The 17,834-nt window shown below is 42.7% G+C and overlaps 2 protein-coding genes across 2 annotated transcripts in view; both read right to left on the bottom strand.

Annotated features, from left to right (window-relative positions):
• The window catches only part of LOC124785202 (organic cation transporter protein-like), a 332,709-nt gene that overhangs the window by 233,706 nt on the left and 81,169 nt on the right, over positions 1–17,834 (bottom strand). The window lies entirely within an intron of this gene.
• Positions 7,537–8,124, bottom strand: LOC124795434 (piggyBac transposable element-derived protein 4-like). Its single transcript, XM_047259494.1, has one exon. The coding sequence runs from the start codon at positions 8,122–8,124 to the stop codon at positions 7,537–7,539; it is 588 nt and encodes a 195-aa protein (XP_047115450.1).

Raw genomic sequence — 17,834 nt, 5'->3', positions numbered from 1 at the left:
TGGCCGTACACAAAACCCTAATGAGAGTTTCAACAGCTGCGTGTGGCAGCGAGTACCAAAAACAGTGTTTGTTGGAAGGACAGTACTCAAAATGGGTGTGATGGATGCTGTCATCTGTTTCAATGATGGTGCAATCAGCAGGACAAAATTAATGGACAAATTACGCATCCTGACGGTAAATAATATGATAGCTGCTGTGACTGCCAAAGATCATCAGCGAGCAGTTGAAGCTGAAAGGGCTGTGGAAGCCACCACTAAAGAGTCGAGAATAAGGAAAAAGCTCCTCAAGAAGTCACTACAGAGGATAAACAAGCAGTTGGCCAGCAAGATTATGTTAGTGGAAAGTTCTGAACGAGGCATACGGTGAGTCAAAAACACTCTGAACATTCTTTTTTCATGTTCTCGACACCACATTTTCAGAACATTACGTACATATAACTACACAATGGTTTTATCCATGCTCACCAAGTTTCTCTCAAGTGAAGAATGTGATGGTATCTTTGTATTATGCCTAATACATCGCAGAAATAATCTATGTAATTTTAGCGGTATTTTTAGACAAAATAGTAATGTGGTATAATAGACCCGCCAGGTTAGCCGAGAGCGCTAACGCGCTGCTTCCTGGAATCGGGTTGGCGCGCCGGACCCGGATCGAATCCGCCCGGCGGATTAACGACGAGGGCCGGTGTGCCGGCCAGCCTGGATGTGGTTTTTAGGCGGTTTTCCACATCCCCCTAGGTGAATACCGGGCTGGTCCCCACGTTCCACCTCAGTTACACGGCTCGCAGACATCTGCACACTTTCGCACTATTCAATGGGTTACACTCGTCGCAGACAGTTGGGGTACACTAATTCCTTCCCGGGTTGGCGGCAGGAAGGGTATCTGGCCATCCCTTAAACTAACATTGCCACATCCGATTAACCATGCCAACCCTACGTCTCTGCGGGAAAAAAGGCACAAGCAAAAGAAAAGCAAAAGTAATGTGGTATAAAAAGGGTTTTTCTATTTCCTCATATACACTCCAAACTACAAAACGAGAGGCATAATGTGTTCCTATGAATGTTGTCAGCAGCCTGCCACAGTTTGAATGCTACTAGACTGATGGTGGACCAGAAAATGGTACCAGAATGGGAATGTGTATTATAAAAACATCTGTTAGGCAAAATACTGTAATTCTTAAACTATAACAGATATTTGAATAAATTTCCTTTTACAGCTTGAGTTGATGTCATTCACTGTTGGTAAAAAAACCACAACTACCTCTCAATTGTAGATCAAGAGTAATGCGCACTGAGAGCGAGGTATAAAAATGCAGCCCGTACACGTCCAGGTCGCCTTAAGGTATGTCGCTGTGACTGCCCCGTTGTCTTCTCCCTTTGGAAAGCATCGTAATAACCAGGTTGCGGTTCTGCAACTTTGGTCTTTGCAGGGAATCCACATATTTGCATATACGGGACCCCTGTATAATGGTTACTTCCAATAACAGTTATTTAGATAGGGTACATAGACGTGAATCCTACTCTATTTCATGTCATATGTTCTGTCTCACTCGGACGAGTTAACCCACTAGGCGTTGCCAGCCTGGGGGAGACTCGACAGCGACCAGAGGATAATGCTGATGTCCGTGCGCTGCCACGACTGATGGGCTCAGCTGCGTAATTGGTGCTGCTGCCCGTGATGGTGCTGTCCTAGGATGTGCCCACGGCTGTCCAGCCCTTTGCGTCTAATGTAACAGACTGTGGGCCTCACTCCAATGCCTTGTACGGCAGTGCATAGCCCTCTGACTCATCTCACTCTGTGAAAAGACCCACCTACCTAAGTGTAGTGAGCCACACCCTGAAACGCTCCTCTAATCTCTTTGATATATTGGACAAACGTCTCAGTGTACATTAGTTGTTTTCTTTACAGTAAACTATGCACAACTGCACAATGTCCCCTTTATCAAGAGAACTAAAATCGTTTTCGGTTTATTGTTCATAAATGTACCACATTAGGACATAAAATGCTCATGCCTGTAACAAGAATTTTGCCAAAATCAACTCTAATCACTAGACATAATCGATACAATGTAACCACTACATATCCATATCGTAAACCAACAGTTTCCTGTGTAACTTCCTGGCAGATTAAAACTGTGTGCCCGACCGAGACTCGAACTCGGGACCTTTGCCTTTCGCGGGCAAGTGCTCTACCATCTGAGCTACCGAAGCACGACTCACTCTCGGTACTCACAGCTTTACTTCTGCCAGTACCTCGTCTCCTACCTTCCAAACTTTACAGAAGCTCTCCTGCAGAGCTCTCCTGTAGAGCACTTGCCCGCGAAAGGCAAAGGTCCCGAGTTCGAGTCTCGGTTGGGCACACAGTTTTAATCTGCCAGGAAGTTTCATATCAGCGCACACTCCGCTGCAGAGTGAAAATCTCATTCTGGAGTTTCCTGTGTGTTTTGATGTAACATAAAATATCTTTACAATATTAGTTTAATAATGCCTTACTTACCTAAATCAGATAATGCGCACAACGTCACTCAACATCACAGTCACACTTACGATATTTTACTGTTACATGCTACACTGAAGCGCGAAAGGAACTGGTGTAGGCATGCGTATTCAAATACAGAGATATGTAAACTGGCAGAATACGGCGCTGCGGTCGGCAACGCCTACATAAGACAGCAAGTGCCTGGCGCTGTTGTTAGATCGATTACTGCTGCTACAGTGGCTGGTTATCGAGATTTAAGAGAGTTTGAACTTGGTGTTATTGTCGGCTCACGAACTATGGGACACAGCATCTGCGAGGCAGCGATGAAGTGGGGATTTTCCCGTACGACCATTTCACGAGTGTACCGTGAATATCAGGAATCCGGTGAAACATCAGATCTCCTACATCACTGTGGCCGGAATAAGTTCTACATCTACATCTACATTTATACTCCGCAAGCCACCCGACGGTGTGTGGTGGAGGGCACTTTACGTGCCACCGCCATTACCTCCCTTTCCTGTTCCAGTCGCGTATGGTTCGCGGGAAGAACGACTGTCTGAAAGCCTCCGTGCGCGCTCTAATCTCTCTAATTTTACATTCGTGATCTCCTCGGGAGGTATAAGTAGGGGGAAGCTATATATTGGATACCTCATCCAGAAACGCACCCTCTCGAAACCTGGACAGCAAGGTACACCGCGATGCAGAGCGCCTCTCTTGCAGAGTCTGCCACTTGAGTTTGTTAAACATCTCCGTAACGCTATCACGGTTACCAAATAACCCTGTGACGAAACGCGCCGCTCTTCTTTGGATCTTCTCTATCTCCTCCGTCAACCCGATCTGGTACGGATACCACACTGATGAGCAATACTCAAGTATAGGTCGAACGAGTGTTTTGTAAGCCACCTCCTTTGTTGATGGACTACATTTTCTAAGGACTCTCCCAATGAATCTCAACCTGGTAACCCGCCTTACCAACAATTAATTTTATATGATCATTCCACTTCAAATCGTTCCGCACGCATACTCCCAGATATTTTACAGAAGTAACTGCTACCAGTGTTTGTTCCGCTATCATATAATCATACAATAAAGGATCCTTCTTTCTATGTATTCGCAATACATTACATTTGTCTATGTTAAGGGTCAGTTGCCACTCCCTGCACCAAGTGCCTATCCTCTGCAGATCTTCCTGCATTTCGCTACAATTTTCTAATGCTGCAACTTCTCTGTATACTACAGCATCATCCGCGAAATGCCGCATGGGACTTCCGACACTATCTACTAGGTCATTTATATATATTGTGAAAAGCAATGGTCCCATAACACTCCCCTGTGGCACGCCAGAGGTTACTTTAACGTCTGTTCCTGCAAGAACGGGGCCAACGACGAATGAAGAGAATCGTTCAACGTGACAGAAGCGGAACCCTTCCGCAAACTGCTCCAGATTTCAATGCTCGGCCATCAACAAGTGTCAGCATTCAAAAGGCCGGCCGTTGTGGCCGAGCGGTTCTAGGCGCTTCAGTCTGGAACCGCGCGACCGCTACGGCCGCAGGTTCGAATCCTGCCTCGGGCATGGATGTGTGTGATGTCGTTAGGTTAGTTAGTTTTAAGTAGTTCTCAGTTCCAGGGGACTGATGACCTCAGATGTTTAAGTCCCATAGTGCTCAGAGCCATTTGAACCATTCAAAGAAACATAATCGATATGGGCTTTCGGAGCCGAAGGCCCACCCGTGTACCCTTAATGACTGCACGAAACAAAGCTTTACGTCTCTTCTGGGCCCGTCAACACCGACATTGGACTGTTGATGGCTGGAAACATGTTGCCTGGTTATAGAGTCTCGTTTCAAATTGTATCGAGTGGATGGACGTTTACGGGTATGGGGACAACCTCATGAATCCATGGACGCTGCACGTCAGTAGGGGACTGTTGAGGCTGTGTAATGGCGTGGGGCGTGTGCGGTTTGAGTGGTGTGGTACCCTTAATAGTCTAGGTATCACTCTGAAAGGTGACAAGTGCGTAAGCATTGTGTCCTATCACCTGCATCTATTCATGTCCATTGTGCATTCCTACGGACTTGGGCAATTCCGGCACGACAATGCGACACCCCACACGTCCAGAATTGCTACAGAGTGGCTCCAGGAACGCTCTTCTGAGTTTAAACACTTCCGGTGTTGGGAGGAAGCTTCCCGGCTTCCACCTCCGTGGATCGAGTCCACTAAATCGTATTACTGAACTAAAAAAGAAAAGCTGTCATCAACTCGAAGAATGATTTGAACACCATAGTGCTTTACCAGGCCTTATCCTAATGGAGGTAGTATGCTACAGAATCGACTTCAGTTTTGATCAAATTTTTGAAATTTTTATTAAAATTATTATTTCTTTATTAACGAACATGTCGTTATTGCGAATCCGTTGCCCCGCGTTGTTTCAGGAGCTATTTTATTTCACGTCATTCCTGTTTTGGACCGGGAGGAACTCGAGAGCAGCATGAATTCTGCTGCTTATGTCACTGCTTTTATTGTAGGAAGAAAAGATTGGAGTTTCGATTCAGGACATGAGCTTTGAATATAATTATACGTATGGAAAACATAACGCCAAGTAATTATAAGTAAAAAATTAAATCAAACGGACTAGCTGAGCAATACTTCGAAATGAGCTTGTGACAATACTGCTTCTTATCAGTCATCCTGCAAGACTGAAAATGGAGTTTTTTTTAAATATTGCTTTAAATTAATATTCTGTTACCTGTTACATTGGTATATTACACGGGGTGTGAGCTGTATAAGTGCATATACAGTATGGTCAGAAAATGTCTGAAACGCTTGTAGGGATGTTGCAGGGCAGGTTGTACAAGGATATGAATGTTACAAGAAAAAATTCGATTCGTTGCGCCGTTTCCGAGTTATTTAGCATTGAAGTTAGCCAATCAGATCGTCGCACGCGTAAATTCAAGTGTCAGCTAACGAGACAAAGCACTCGTTGGGCAACAACGCCCCTGGCAGGCCGCTTGAGTGTGAGCGCGCGACTCCCCGATTGGCTAAATTCTATGCCAAATAACTCGGGAACGGAGCAACGTATCGAATTTCTTTCTTAACATTTATGTCTCAGTACAACCTGCCCTGTAACATCCCCACAAGCATTCACACATTTTCTGACCAACCTGTATATTAACTGATGACTGAAGACAGTGTGCTGAACAACATTACATCAGTATTTACTTCATTTGCCGACTAACAATTGTAACTATTAGGAATAGTATGTTTTTCCGTTAGTTAGTACTTCCAAGTATTGACCACTAATGCATAGTTTATCATGGGCAGCAGATCAGGTATTTGAAGTGTGGAAACGCGGAAGCAAAACAGTTAGTCTATACTGACCAGCGTCATCCACTTAGTGGCGCAGTTACTATCGTGCAGAAAACATCAGGTAGTATATTATGCTACGTGTTTGCGGGAAAACTGTAAGACGCAGAGAAAAAAACGACTAACATACTGCAGTGAGTACCTATTAAGATACCAACGATCACAACAGCTGCACTTATATCTCTAACGCCCTGTATGTATAATCTAATTACACGGCACGGAAAGTGATGAAATGAAAAAAAAACATGCCACTTACATTTTAAATTGTGGAGTTCACACAGGCTCTCAACAGAACGGAACGGAACGAGACTGAAACGCCAGTATAAACGTACAAACCTCAAGGATTCTCGGGAAGTAAGTTTTAACGTAGACATCGGTGAAGAAACTGTGTCGTCGTTTGCTGACATCGGAACCAAAGCAATTCTTGCTGCGATCACGCGTATTGTAGAGGTAAATTTTGTGCTTTTGTGTCTTCTTAATCTGCATCTTGTTGCTTTGTTTCCATGACACTGTGCGAAAGTTCCAGAAGGATTTGCACAATTTCGTGTGGGTGTTTTTCCACCTTTTCTACAAAAGAAAGGCCAAATGTCTGAAAACGAAGAATTGTGTAAGCTGTAAAATATCAGAACAACGAAAAAGCCAACAATATGCAAAAATAGCAACACAAATGCATGAAACAATTTTCATTCAAAAATCTTTCTCTAACAGTAAAAAAGGTCAGATCTTTTGTAGGATAAAAATATAGGTGTTTTTAATGTTAATTGGGACCTTGAAATATAATAAAACAGATTAGGTAAGGTAATAAGTCTTTACATGTTGTGTTCTAAACATTGTTTGCTTTCTTTTGAGGTACATATTTCCTCTAGCGCTTTCATGTCGACGATTTTAAATGTGTTGATGTCACTTCTCCCATTCTCCCACTTCTCAGCAATGTGGAACATTCACCATGTAATCTTTGTGTAGGACATCTCTCATGAAGTTTGTTTTGGTCATTAATAGGCTCTGTCATTTCTGGTTCCTTGATTTAAATACGCTATTCTGAATTTCAGTTTCACAGATGGTACCTTACAGTACACCTTCGCCATGCGGCACTGAACTAGATGGTGACTTCGCCTACCGTTCCGTCCCGTAGACATCCAACGTGAATCGACCTTTATGTGTAAACTATTTGTTTAATGAGCACTCCGAAGTGTAGTACGTCTTGATACTTTTCACATTAAGAAATTGTTGCCACATGTGACCTACTCGACCTAGTAATTCTGTCAAAACACTATTAACCCTCTATTGCATGATTTTTGTTTTTAGGAAACCAGTTTCAAATGAAAAACATATCTGGGGTACGGTCTGACACACAAAATAGTGTATAATAGGTTAAACATCGAAATTTTGATGTAATTTTGATTTAGTCAATATTTTAGTTTGTTGCCATATGGCAACACCATGTGTATGTCAACACACTTCCCAGAAGACTCAACATTTTTATTTACGTACATGTATAAAATCACTTAGGAAAGATGCACAATTGTGAATCTACATACAGTTACGAATAGTTTTAGGTGAACAACTGTTACTTTTCTGTTTTTTTTAAATATTTTGTCATATTATTTAACAATTCGATATCTCATTTCATCACTGAGTGTGAAATTTCAGAAAACAGTTATTATTTGCAGTGGAATATAAATGCACCTTGCATTTCAACACTTCATTCCCACAATTCCATTGCATGATAGAACTTTGCGCCTTCCTTTGACATCCATAATAGGCAAATGTCCTAAGCCATCTAGCCGCATATCTTTTCCAGCCAGTGCAGCTGTTGGTCCTTTCTTCTTCTTCGCCATGTAGGCTCTCTCAATGGAATTACTTTTAGGTTTTTCTTGCTTTCTTGCCTCACTTTTCCCCTGGAACAACAAACATCTACCTATGACCTTCTTGAACTCTGCTAAAGCAAGCATGCTTTTCCAATGCATTCCACTTGATAGTGCATCTCTTCTGTAAAGAAACCAAGCATTCACTATAATCAGGTCTAGAACATGAAAAAATATTCTGTGATACCATTTTTTGGAACGTATCTGGATCCTATACAATGCTAGAACTGAATCCACAAGATCTACACCTCCTATGAACTGATTACACTCTACTACTGGCTTGGGACAAGACACCTTGACTGACTTCTTCAACTTCTTGTCAAATATTTCTGCTTCAGTCATTGGATTTGCTCCCACAAAATTGCTCAGGAATGTTACAAATTTGTTGTCACGCCACTTTACAGCAGAATACTGCATATCTCCCATGGAATACTGTCTTTCATCTGTTGCACCTTTTCCAGATTACTTCATTTTCTTGTCAGAGTCGAACACACATTCCCTTGGACGTTTGGAACGAACAGTGCCTAGGTTGTAGATTCCTCTTTCTGCCAGTTTCATTTCCAGATATAAACTACAAAACCAGTTGTCAAAAAATATTTTATTATTTTTGTACTTGGCTATTACACTTACTAGCCTTATCACAACATTTCCACTGGCTTCTATGTCAGGAAGATGTTCATTTTGGTTAATTCTGCCAGTATACAGTTCGTAGTTGTATACTAAACCATTCACATCAGACAGAACAAACATTCTGTAGTCACATCTCTTTGGTTTTTTGATTGTACTCTTTCATTGAATGACGCCCTTTGAATGATTAAGTCTACTCGTCAAGGCTGAATTTTTCCGACTTCGGTACCACTTTACTCTTAGAAACATTATGCTCAATAAGGCTTCTAATTTTGTACATAGGATCATATCCTGACTCTCCTTCGGGTATTGTTTTTAAATTACCAGCAAAATGTGTGTTACCTTTTATTTGTTCAAAGTGATTTACACGCATTCAATCAGCTACAATGGAAACTCTAGTCTCAGGATTCCAGTATTCTCTAGTAGAAGGGAGTCCAATCACAGACATAAAGAACACCATTCCTATTAAAATTTCTAATTCTTGTCTGTCACGTTTCAGCCCTTTTGCAGGACTTTTTCTGAATGGATAGTCTGTTTGACTCCTCAACAATAATGTCCAACATTTCGCTTCCAAGAAACATATGAAAATATTCTTGTGGACTGGATACATGTGAAGGTCGCATAGGTACACTTCTAGTGGCAATATTAAAATTTAATTGAGCGGTCTTCCTCAGTGGAACTGGCCTTGAAATACATATAGTCGTGTGCAAGTGCAGTTTCTCTCGAGCTGTTGCTGCGCGTGATAGCCGCGTGGTCTGGGGCGTCTTGTCACGGTTCACGCGGCTCTCCCCGTTGGAGGTTCGAGTCCTTCGGGCATGGGTGTGTGTGTTGTCCTTAGCATAAGTTAGTTTAAGTTAGAGTAAGTAGTGTGTAAGCCTAGGGACCGATGACCTCACCAGTTTCCTCCCATAAGAACTTACCACAAATTTCCAAATTTTCATCATTGTGGTTTGGATTACGCTCTGACTACATCCAAAGCTTCAATTTTTTTTGTTCAAAATAGATTCTGAGCCTCTTACTGCCACCTGCAGTTATTATGCCACGGCATTTATTACACACTATGTTCATCCCCTGTATGAATAACAAGGTTCGAATAAAAGAGAGAATTAATATTTAGGTAACTGCAATAGTTGATCAAAGTTTCACACTTATTTACATGAAGTACAAATTTTACATTCTTATTTATTGTTGGGAACGTTTCCAACTGACGGTTCAGTCGCGAGCACTATAGCAAATACTTTGCAATGGGAGAGAACAGCAAAACATCACCAACAAATTCACACGATAGACAGTTACATGTTTAAGATGCGTTAGAAAATATGAGCTCATCAGTGGAATTGTCCAGTGAAACTAAACTAGCAATTGCCTATCGCAATTGTTGTATCTCAGCAACTGAATTACGTATGATGGTCAGCGTGCTTGCTCATTGAACATGGTACTTCTAGATAAATTTTTCTGTAAGTAAATTTTTGGACAGAGCAACACCGTAATCACATCCATTATTTTCACCTTGCAAACCGTCAGGGTTAACACTCCGCACAGGACAGAGTGGCCGAGCGGTTCACGGTGCTACAGTCTGGAACCGCGCGACCGCTACGCTCGCAGGTTCGAATCCTGTCTCGGGCATGGATGTGTGTGATGTCCTTAGGTTAGTTAGGTTTAAGTAGTTCTAAGTTCTAGGGGACTGATGACCTCAGAAGTTAAGTCCCATAGTGCTCAGAGGCATTTGAACCATTTAACACTCCGCTTCCGGGATTCAGAGAGACTAGCGAGCCCCGGACGATATCCGCCCGACAAATTAACGACGAGAGCCAGTGTTGTGTTGGCCAGGCTGGATGTGGTTTTTAGGTAGTTTCCCGCATCCGACTGGGTCAACTGCGGGCCGGTGCCCATGTCGCCGTCTCAGTAGTTACACGATTCGCAAACATTTCGAAAACTTTCTTACACTTCCACATGAAGTAATATCAGACGCAGCCAAATGGGATAGACGGATTGGGGGGGGGGGGGAGGGGACAGGAAGGGCATCCGGACAGCTTCTACCAGTAATCGCGCCAAATGCAGATTAACTTGCCGATCACGTAAAGATACCGATGAAGCCGTGAGAAAGTACTGCGAAGTTGTCGAGTGTCTTAATCACGGTTAACCTGTCGTTAAAGATGTGACTGGCTACTACGGATTTCTCGTAATGGCAGAGTCTAAATGTGGAAGTGCGTTGTCGGAATCTTTACTATTTACGAGGCGTGTTTATTTAAGTAAGATACGTTTGAACATAAGTACACAACAAAAGGTTATTTCAAAAAAGTAAATTTTCAGAAAGTACATACTTCACTCTATTTTTCGACATAGTTGCCAAGTTTGTTGAAACACATATCATACCTCTCAATCAATTTTAAAATCCTTCTTCATAAAAACATGCTGCCTGCTCCGGTAACCAAGAGTTCACTGCCGTTTTCACGTCGTTGTCATCATTGTAACGGGTGCCACTGAGGTGTTTTGAGGTGGAGAAACAGATGGTAATCGCTCGGCACAAGATCAGGACTGTAGGGTGGGTGGTCTGAAACTTCCCAGCCAGAACTCTCCAATAAGTCGCGGGTCTGACCTGCAGTGTGAGGTCTTGCATTGTTATGGAGAAGGACAATTCCCTTTGTCAGCATGCCACATCTTTTGTTTTGAATCGCTGTGCGTAGCTTTCTCAGGGTTTGGCAGTTTGCTTCTGCATTGATAGTGGTTCCTCGTTGCATGAAGTCGACCAACAAAACACCATGCCTATCCCATATCACCGACGCCATGATTTTGCCCTGGGACAGAGTCTGTTTGGCCTTCACCTTTACAGGCGAGTGTTTGTGTCTCCATTTCATGCTCTGTTGCTTCGGTTCGGGCGTGATATGTGAAACCCATGTTACGTCTCCAGTTACGATCTGACTCAAGAAGCCGTCACATTCTTCATGATAACAAATCAAGAACTCTATCGTGCACTCGAATCTTAGGTTTTGTAGTCCTCTGTTACGAGTTTTGCGACTCAACAGGAGCAGAGTTTCCTAAGCTTTACGTATTCAGAAACAATGTTGTAAAGCACTGATCTCGACACGTCAGGAAATTCGTTTGAGAGATCTGTTATTGTGAAGCCCCTGTTCTCATGAATCCTCATTTCAACTGAAGTCACCAAATTTTCTGCAACCAAAGAAGGGCGACTGGAGCGGTCTTCATAATGGACGTTGTCACGGCCATCTTTGAATTCTCGTACCGACTTATGCACTTTGCTTCCACTCATAACAGTATCACCATACACTTCGCAAATCTGTTGATGAATTTCTGTAGCAGACTGGTTCGTTGCTGACAAAAACCGATCATTGAGCGAACCTCACACGCGGCGGGTGAGTTGATAGTCTTAAACATTTTGAAAGCACAGAACAGAACTGTACAGGTTAGCTACAGAGATGTAACTGAGCACAGTTGTTCCCGAGGCATGCCGGTACACGACGCACGCGCTCGTTGCGGTATGCGCGCGAACTACTAGTGTCTACAACAAAACGGACCTTACTTAAAAAAACGCCTCGTATTTCGACTAGTTTCGCCATTTCTAACACAAATAAAAATCTCTGTAATTTAACTTGAAAATTTCAAAATTTTCTACACTGTCCAGTCATATTAATTTGACCACCTGTCAGAAGCCTGAATAACCAATTTTTACATGGCGGACCACTGCGAGACGTGCAGAAAGAGAGTCATTGCGGTTCTGGAAGGTACGACAGGGATGTCACGACAAGCCAGCAACAGTGCAGTGGCCAGCTGTGCTAGGTTTCACGGTTGAGGATCCATGGTGCGAACAGTCCGATCGAGGCGGTCCCACACATTCTTTATTGGGGCTAAAAATGTGGAGTTTAATGGCCAGGGGTTTCGGTAAACTCATCCTGGTGCTCTTCGAAACACGCGTGTCCATCACGAGCTGTGTGACATGTTGCATTGTCCTGCTGGCAGATGCCATCGTGCGCAGGTAAAAACGGAATCTGGAGGTCTATATGGTACACAACTGTAGCTGCACTTTATTACTCAAAGCCAAATTTAAGAAACTTTGAGCCGAATCTTATCACCACTTGTTTCCTACGTGATGATCTTGTATTTTGGAGTTGTGGTGATTTGTTTAAGTGAATTGTATATTAATGTTGGTTTTGTGTATGTTATAAGAGTCCATTGTCAGTGTGGTGGTTGTTTCCGATCGGCCACTGGCGCATGAAATACAAACGCGCGACCGATGTTGAACGTCAACCGTCACTTGTGTGCTAGCTTGTATTTACTCTTTTTCAAGCTATTATATTATCTAGTGATCTCCCGATATTTGTTGTTATGCTTTTCTCTGTAAGCTGCACTTTCTTTGGTTATTGCTCGGGCTGCTCGATTCTGATAGTCTCGTTTGCTCTGTAGACAGTTTACAATTACTAATTGCTTAGAGTTTTAGTTTAACACAAAGTTGTCAGCTAGGATTCTGGCTTAATTGTATGTTTACTGTTTTGCAAATATGTGTATACTATACAAATGTGACAGAAGATCTATTCACACAACTTTCGAATCCAAGCTATTCTTATTTAACTAAGTTACAATTTCAGCCTCTCTGAAGTAGAAGAGCGACCGAAAAATGTTCTGATAAGCTGTAAGAGTTACTGCGATACATTTAACCTAATGCCACTGAAATGATAGGCATAAAGAATGAGTTGGCTATTAAACTGGTCGCACGAACGTGATGAACAATAAGTCTTGCAAAATGAAGTTAGAATTCAACAAAATGGGTTTGTGTTAAGTGCATTACTAAGAAAAATGTGATAAAGATCACATCATGGAGAGTTGAGTTGTTGGCATACAAATGTCGTTATGCAGATTACCTACCCTGAAGAGCCAAGAAACTGGTTCACATGCCTAAAATCGTATAGGGCCCCCGCGAGCACGCGGAAGTGCCGCAACACGACGTGGCATGAACTTGACTAGTCTGAAGTAGTGCTGGAGGGAATTGAACTAGCTCAGCTAGTCCGTTTGATTTAATTTTTTACTTATAATTACTTGGCGTTATGGTTTCCATACGTATAATTATATTCAAAGCTCATGTCCTGAATCGAAACTCCATTAGGAGGGGTTTCTGGTCTAGCAATTTAAGAAACTTGTAGTTTGCACATGTTATTATCTTGTGGTTCAGCTGTAAAGTACCTTTCTGTGGGTTGTGTGCACTGTTTCATAGTTTACACCCATCATGTCAAAGATGTAGTCGCTCAGTGATCTCCTCCCCACAAAAGTCAACAAGTTGATTATTGTGGTCCACAATACACAGCTCCAGATAGTCCAATGTCTGAATTGTCACTGGGAGGTATATTCCGATGATGATGATGTTAGTTTGTGAAGCGCTCAACGTCGTGATCATCAGCGCCCATAGAAGTTCCAAATCTTTCCATTTTCAGTCTCGCGGAGTGGCCGAGCGGTTCTAGGCGCTACAGTCTGGAACCGCGCGACCGCTACGGTCGCAGGTTCGAATCCTGCCTCGGGCATGGATGTGTGTGATGTCCTTAGTTAGGTTTAAGTAGTTCTTAGTTCTAGGGGACTGATGATCTCAGAAGTTAAGTCCCATAGTGCTCAGAGCCTTTTGAACCAGTCTCGGCACTCCCAGAATGATGGCGAGATGATGACAACACAAACACACAGCTCCTGGGCAGGGGAAATCCCCAACCCGGCCGGAAATCGAACCGGGGACCCTGTGATCCTGAGGCAGCAACGCTATCCACTAGATATCGAGATGTGAACGAGATATATTGCGTTCGAGTGCATCTCAGCAATCGTAAATCCCAATCTAAGTGATGGAAAGAACCCATAAATAGTGTAAATCAATCTGTCATTGAGATACGAGTTTGTTGCAATGTTACACTCAATGTGGATTATACTGACAAGGAGTGTATCCAATGTCTGATATAATCTGTCTGTAAAATTTATCAGATTCCTTCTTCAAAACCCATCCTTTTGTGAAACCCAGTAGTTGTCCTATTGAACCTTCCTGGTTAAAAAGTCAGTCATAGCATTCACAGGTCGTATTATGTTTGCACACAGCTCTGATCATTTTAAAATGCATGGCGCATGGCTGCAATGGCCCGGCGGCAAGTCCCCGACAGTGGTTTGTCATGCATCGTAGCCCCCAACAGCGGTTTCGTTTCGAACGTTTCCTCGTGTGCACGCCTCTTGTCACTGCCGGCAGTGTGGCTGCAACAGCTGGTCAACTGCCGCAGCTCCTGGGCGGGCCCAATGCATGGCTCAGGTGGCACGGAGATGTGATCAGCAGGAATGATAGTACTTTTCGCTGGATATGTTTAGTGTGATCTTCGCGCGATTTAATTACATGTTTCACCAGCTGCGACATAGTCGAATATATGAACAGTGATCCAGTACTGTCAAATGTTTTTTATTCCAGTCTTTGATCACAATATCAATTCTTTTGGCGATGACCGGTTTCAGTCAGTAATGACCATCATCAGATCTTTTCTTCACCATGTCCTAAAGTGATAAGGCATCGTCAAAACATATAAATATGCTGTGCTGATTATATTTATATGTTTTGACGATGGAGACGATCATCGACCTAGTGTAGCAAAAATGATTCTCTCGAGGAGCCGACACGTTTCCAATGGTCGACGGTTGATGGTCCCGTGCCACTGCAGTTGTAACTGATGATGTCGTTGGGTCAACGTGTGAACACTAGGGGCGATCTGCTGCGGAGCTCCATGTTCAACAGTGAACGGTGAACGGTGTGCTCCGAAGCACTCGTGGGTACACCAGCATTGTGCTCTTTCAGCAGAGATGCCACAGATCACCGTCTATCCTATCTTACAGAGCAGACAAGTTCCCGATACCCACTTTCTGCGAAGAGTCGCGGACGGCCAACCATTTAGCGCCTAGTGATAGTCTCACTGTCCTTCTACCTCTTTCCATAGGTGCTCACGACAGTAGCACGTGAACATTCGACCAAATTCGACGTTTTCGAGATACTCTTTCACAGCCTTTGCGTAATAATAACCTGCCCTTCGTCATAGTCACCTATCTCGATGGATTTCCCTCTTATCTTCGCTAGGGTGATCACCCGTCCCTGTCTGCTCCGCTTACATATTTTTGTTACCACGTCATTGGCGCGTAACGCAACCAGGCGGCAACCAAAGTCGCGGTGAGTAGTGGTCATAATGTTTTGGTTTACCAGTGTGTGCTGAACAAAGCTTCGTTTGCTAGCACCAACGACCCTCTAATTTCTGTACGGTTTCGGTCGTCTTGTTAAATCTTAAATCCTAGGTGGGACAATATTTTCACTTCCAAATGGGCTCAAATGGCTCTAAGCACTATGAGACTTAACATCTGAGGTTATCAGTCCCCTAGAATTAGAACTACTTAAACCTAACTAACCTAAGGACATCACACACGTCCATGTCCGAGGCAGGATTCGAACCTGCGACCGTAGCAGCAGCGCGGTTCCGGACTGAGGCGCCTTGAACCGCTCGGCCACAGCGGCCGGCTTTTCACTTCCACCATTACAGCGTGTTTCCCAATTTTGATACGAGTCATGTCACTTTCTCTCCATTTTACTATTCTTAATCACTTTCGTCTTACCCCTGTTTTCAGTTAACACAATCTTATGCGATGTATGCTGCTTATTCTGCCCAATACATCTTTTACGTCTTTTGTAAATGACAGTTCGTCTGCAAACCTTATCATTGTTCCTACTGCGTTTTATTCAAATTCCGAAAATTTCTCTCACTTAGACGAACAAGTAAACCAGCAATGGTAAAAACATTAAATGTTTTTGCCATTGCTGGTATTCAAGCAATAACATTTAGCACTTACAACATATTTATTTGAATTTGACTGCTTTGACCTCTTACTTGCATCATTATAAAGCGGCACCAATTTCATTTTATTTGCTTATAATTATTAGACTAAAATCTACAGGGGGATCAGAAACAGCCTGAAAAGCTTGTAAGGGTATTGCAAGGGAGGTTGTGCTGAGAAATACTTGTTAAGAAAAAGTTCGATACCTTGCACCGTATCCGAGCTATTGAACATTGAAGTTAGTCAAGCAAGTCGTCGTATGTGCAAATTTAAACTCTTGCACCCGCTAAAATGCGGCAATACAGACGTCTGTGGGTCTGTGAGTTACCACTTACTCAAATGCTCATTACGAGTTAAAATCTGCCTTCTTTGGGAGTGATAAATTTAAGGAAGTAGAGAAAACAAAGACCAAGCCTGGTGGCATCTCTGTGGCAAGCTTTTTGAATTTGCGCGTGTAATATCCTGATTGGCTAACTTCAAGGCAAAAGTCTCGCAAACGGCGCAATATATCGATTTTTTTTTCTTAACCGTTCTTTCTCAGCACAACCTACCCTGCAACACTCCTACAAGTTTTTCAGACTGTAGGAGTCTCATACAGTCAGCCGATTCTCAGCCTGTATGACTATTATACCAATAATTCAGAATATTACATGGTATGTCCACATTTCATCTTCATTTGCATACTAATGTATCAGTTGCCTGAGTATATTTTGCAACTGATACAGCGATAAATAGTGTATTTCCGTACTTAGTCACACACTGTATTTGTGTAATTCTCTTTACACACAGTGTTTATTCTTAAACCAAATACTATTATCTCTAGCCCATACACTCCGCTTAACAGTTCTTTCAAACAATCTTCACTTTCTGGCAAAAGGACTGCTCTTGTCTCCACACTTCTGCACTCGTTAGGTTTTTGGGGTGGGTAGTGCTTTTAAATTTTTTAAAGATATTTCTTACAATTTTTTATGCAATTTCATTACGGTAACAGGGGCAGCGCATTTTGGAAATTATCGGCCGCAATAAGATCAGCCGTACGCAGTCATTAAATGGGGATATTTTGATTAAAAAAATAGTGGTTTGAATCCAGATCTTGACAACGCCTTTCTCTTTAGGGTCCGTAGCTCAATCGGTAAAAACGGAAGCCTTGCAGCATCACTCTGTCGCCCGTCCGTTTGTTACGACCCGTTTTCATTAGGAACGGGTAGACGTGTCAAGTTAAAATTTAACTCAAACGGTAAGGTCTACGGATCCTTGGCAGTGTAAAAAACTTAAGCTTCTGAGTCAACGCAAACACAGGATACGGCCGCTTATATCACATACTCCCAAAATCAGTCATTACAACTTGAACTTCCTGAATACTTAATTACGTTTTACGGAACTCTCAGAGTGCGAGTCCTACCCGCAATTGTCTGTTTTTTAATTTATTTGATTTAATCAGTCCAAGAAAGAAAACTTAACATGGCACAAGAATTACAGTGTTCAAACAAATGAAGGAACATCCAACTGAAAATGAAGATACAGCAAAGCTGGCAGATGTAATGCTTTCAACATACAAAGAAATGATTACAGTTACGCACACGATTTGGGAAGATGGCGGGGGGAGGGGTTGGAGCGTTGATCTTTAAAGTTATAAGCAACTAGCTTAGCGCTTG

Source organism: Schistocerca piceifrons, chromosome 1 (assembly GCF_021461385.2).
Source record: "Schistocerca piceifrons isolate TAMUIC-IGC-003096 chromosome 1, iqSchPice1.1, whole genome shotgun sequence".
Lineage (NCBI taxonomy): Eukaryota > Metazoa > Arthropoda > Insecta > Orthoptera > Acrididae > Schistocerca > Schistocerca piceifrons.
This window is presented reverse-complemented; position numbering and strand designations above follow the sequence as displayed.

What these genes read in the sequence shown, in the direction of transcription:
- LOC124795434 (XM_047259494.1), bottom strand. Translation starts at nt 8,124, where the DNA reads ATGCAGTATTCTGCTGTAAAGTGGCGTGACAACAAATTTGTAACATTC.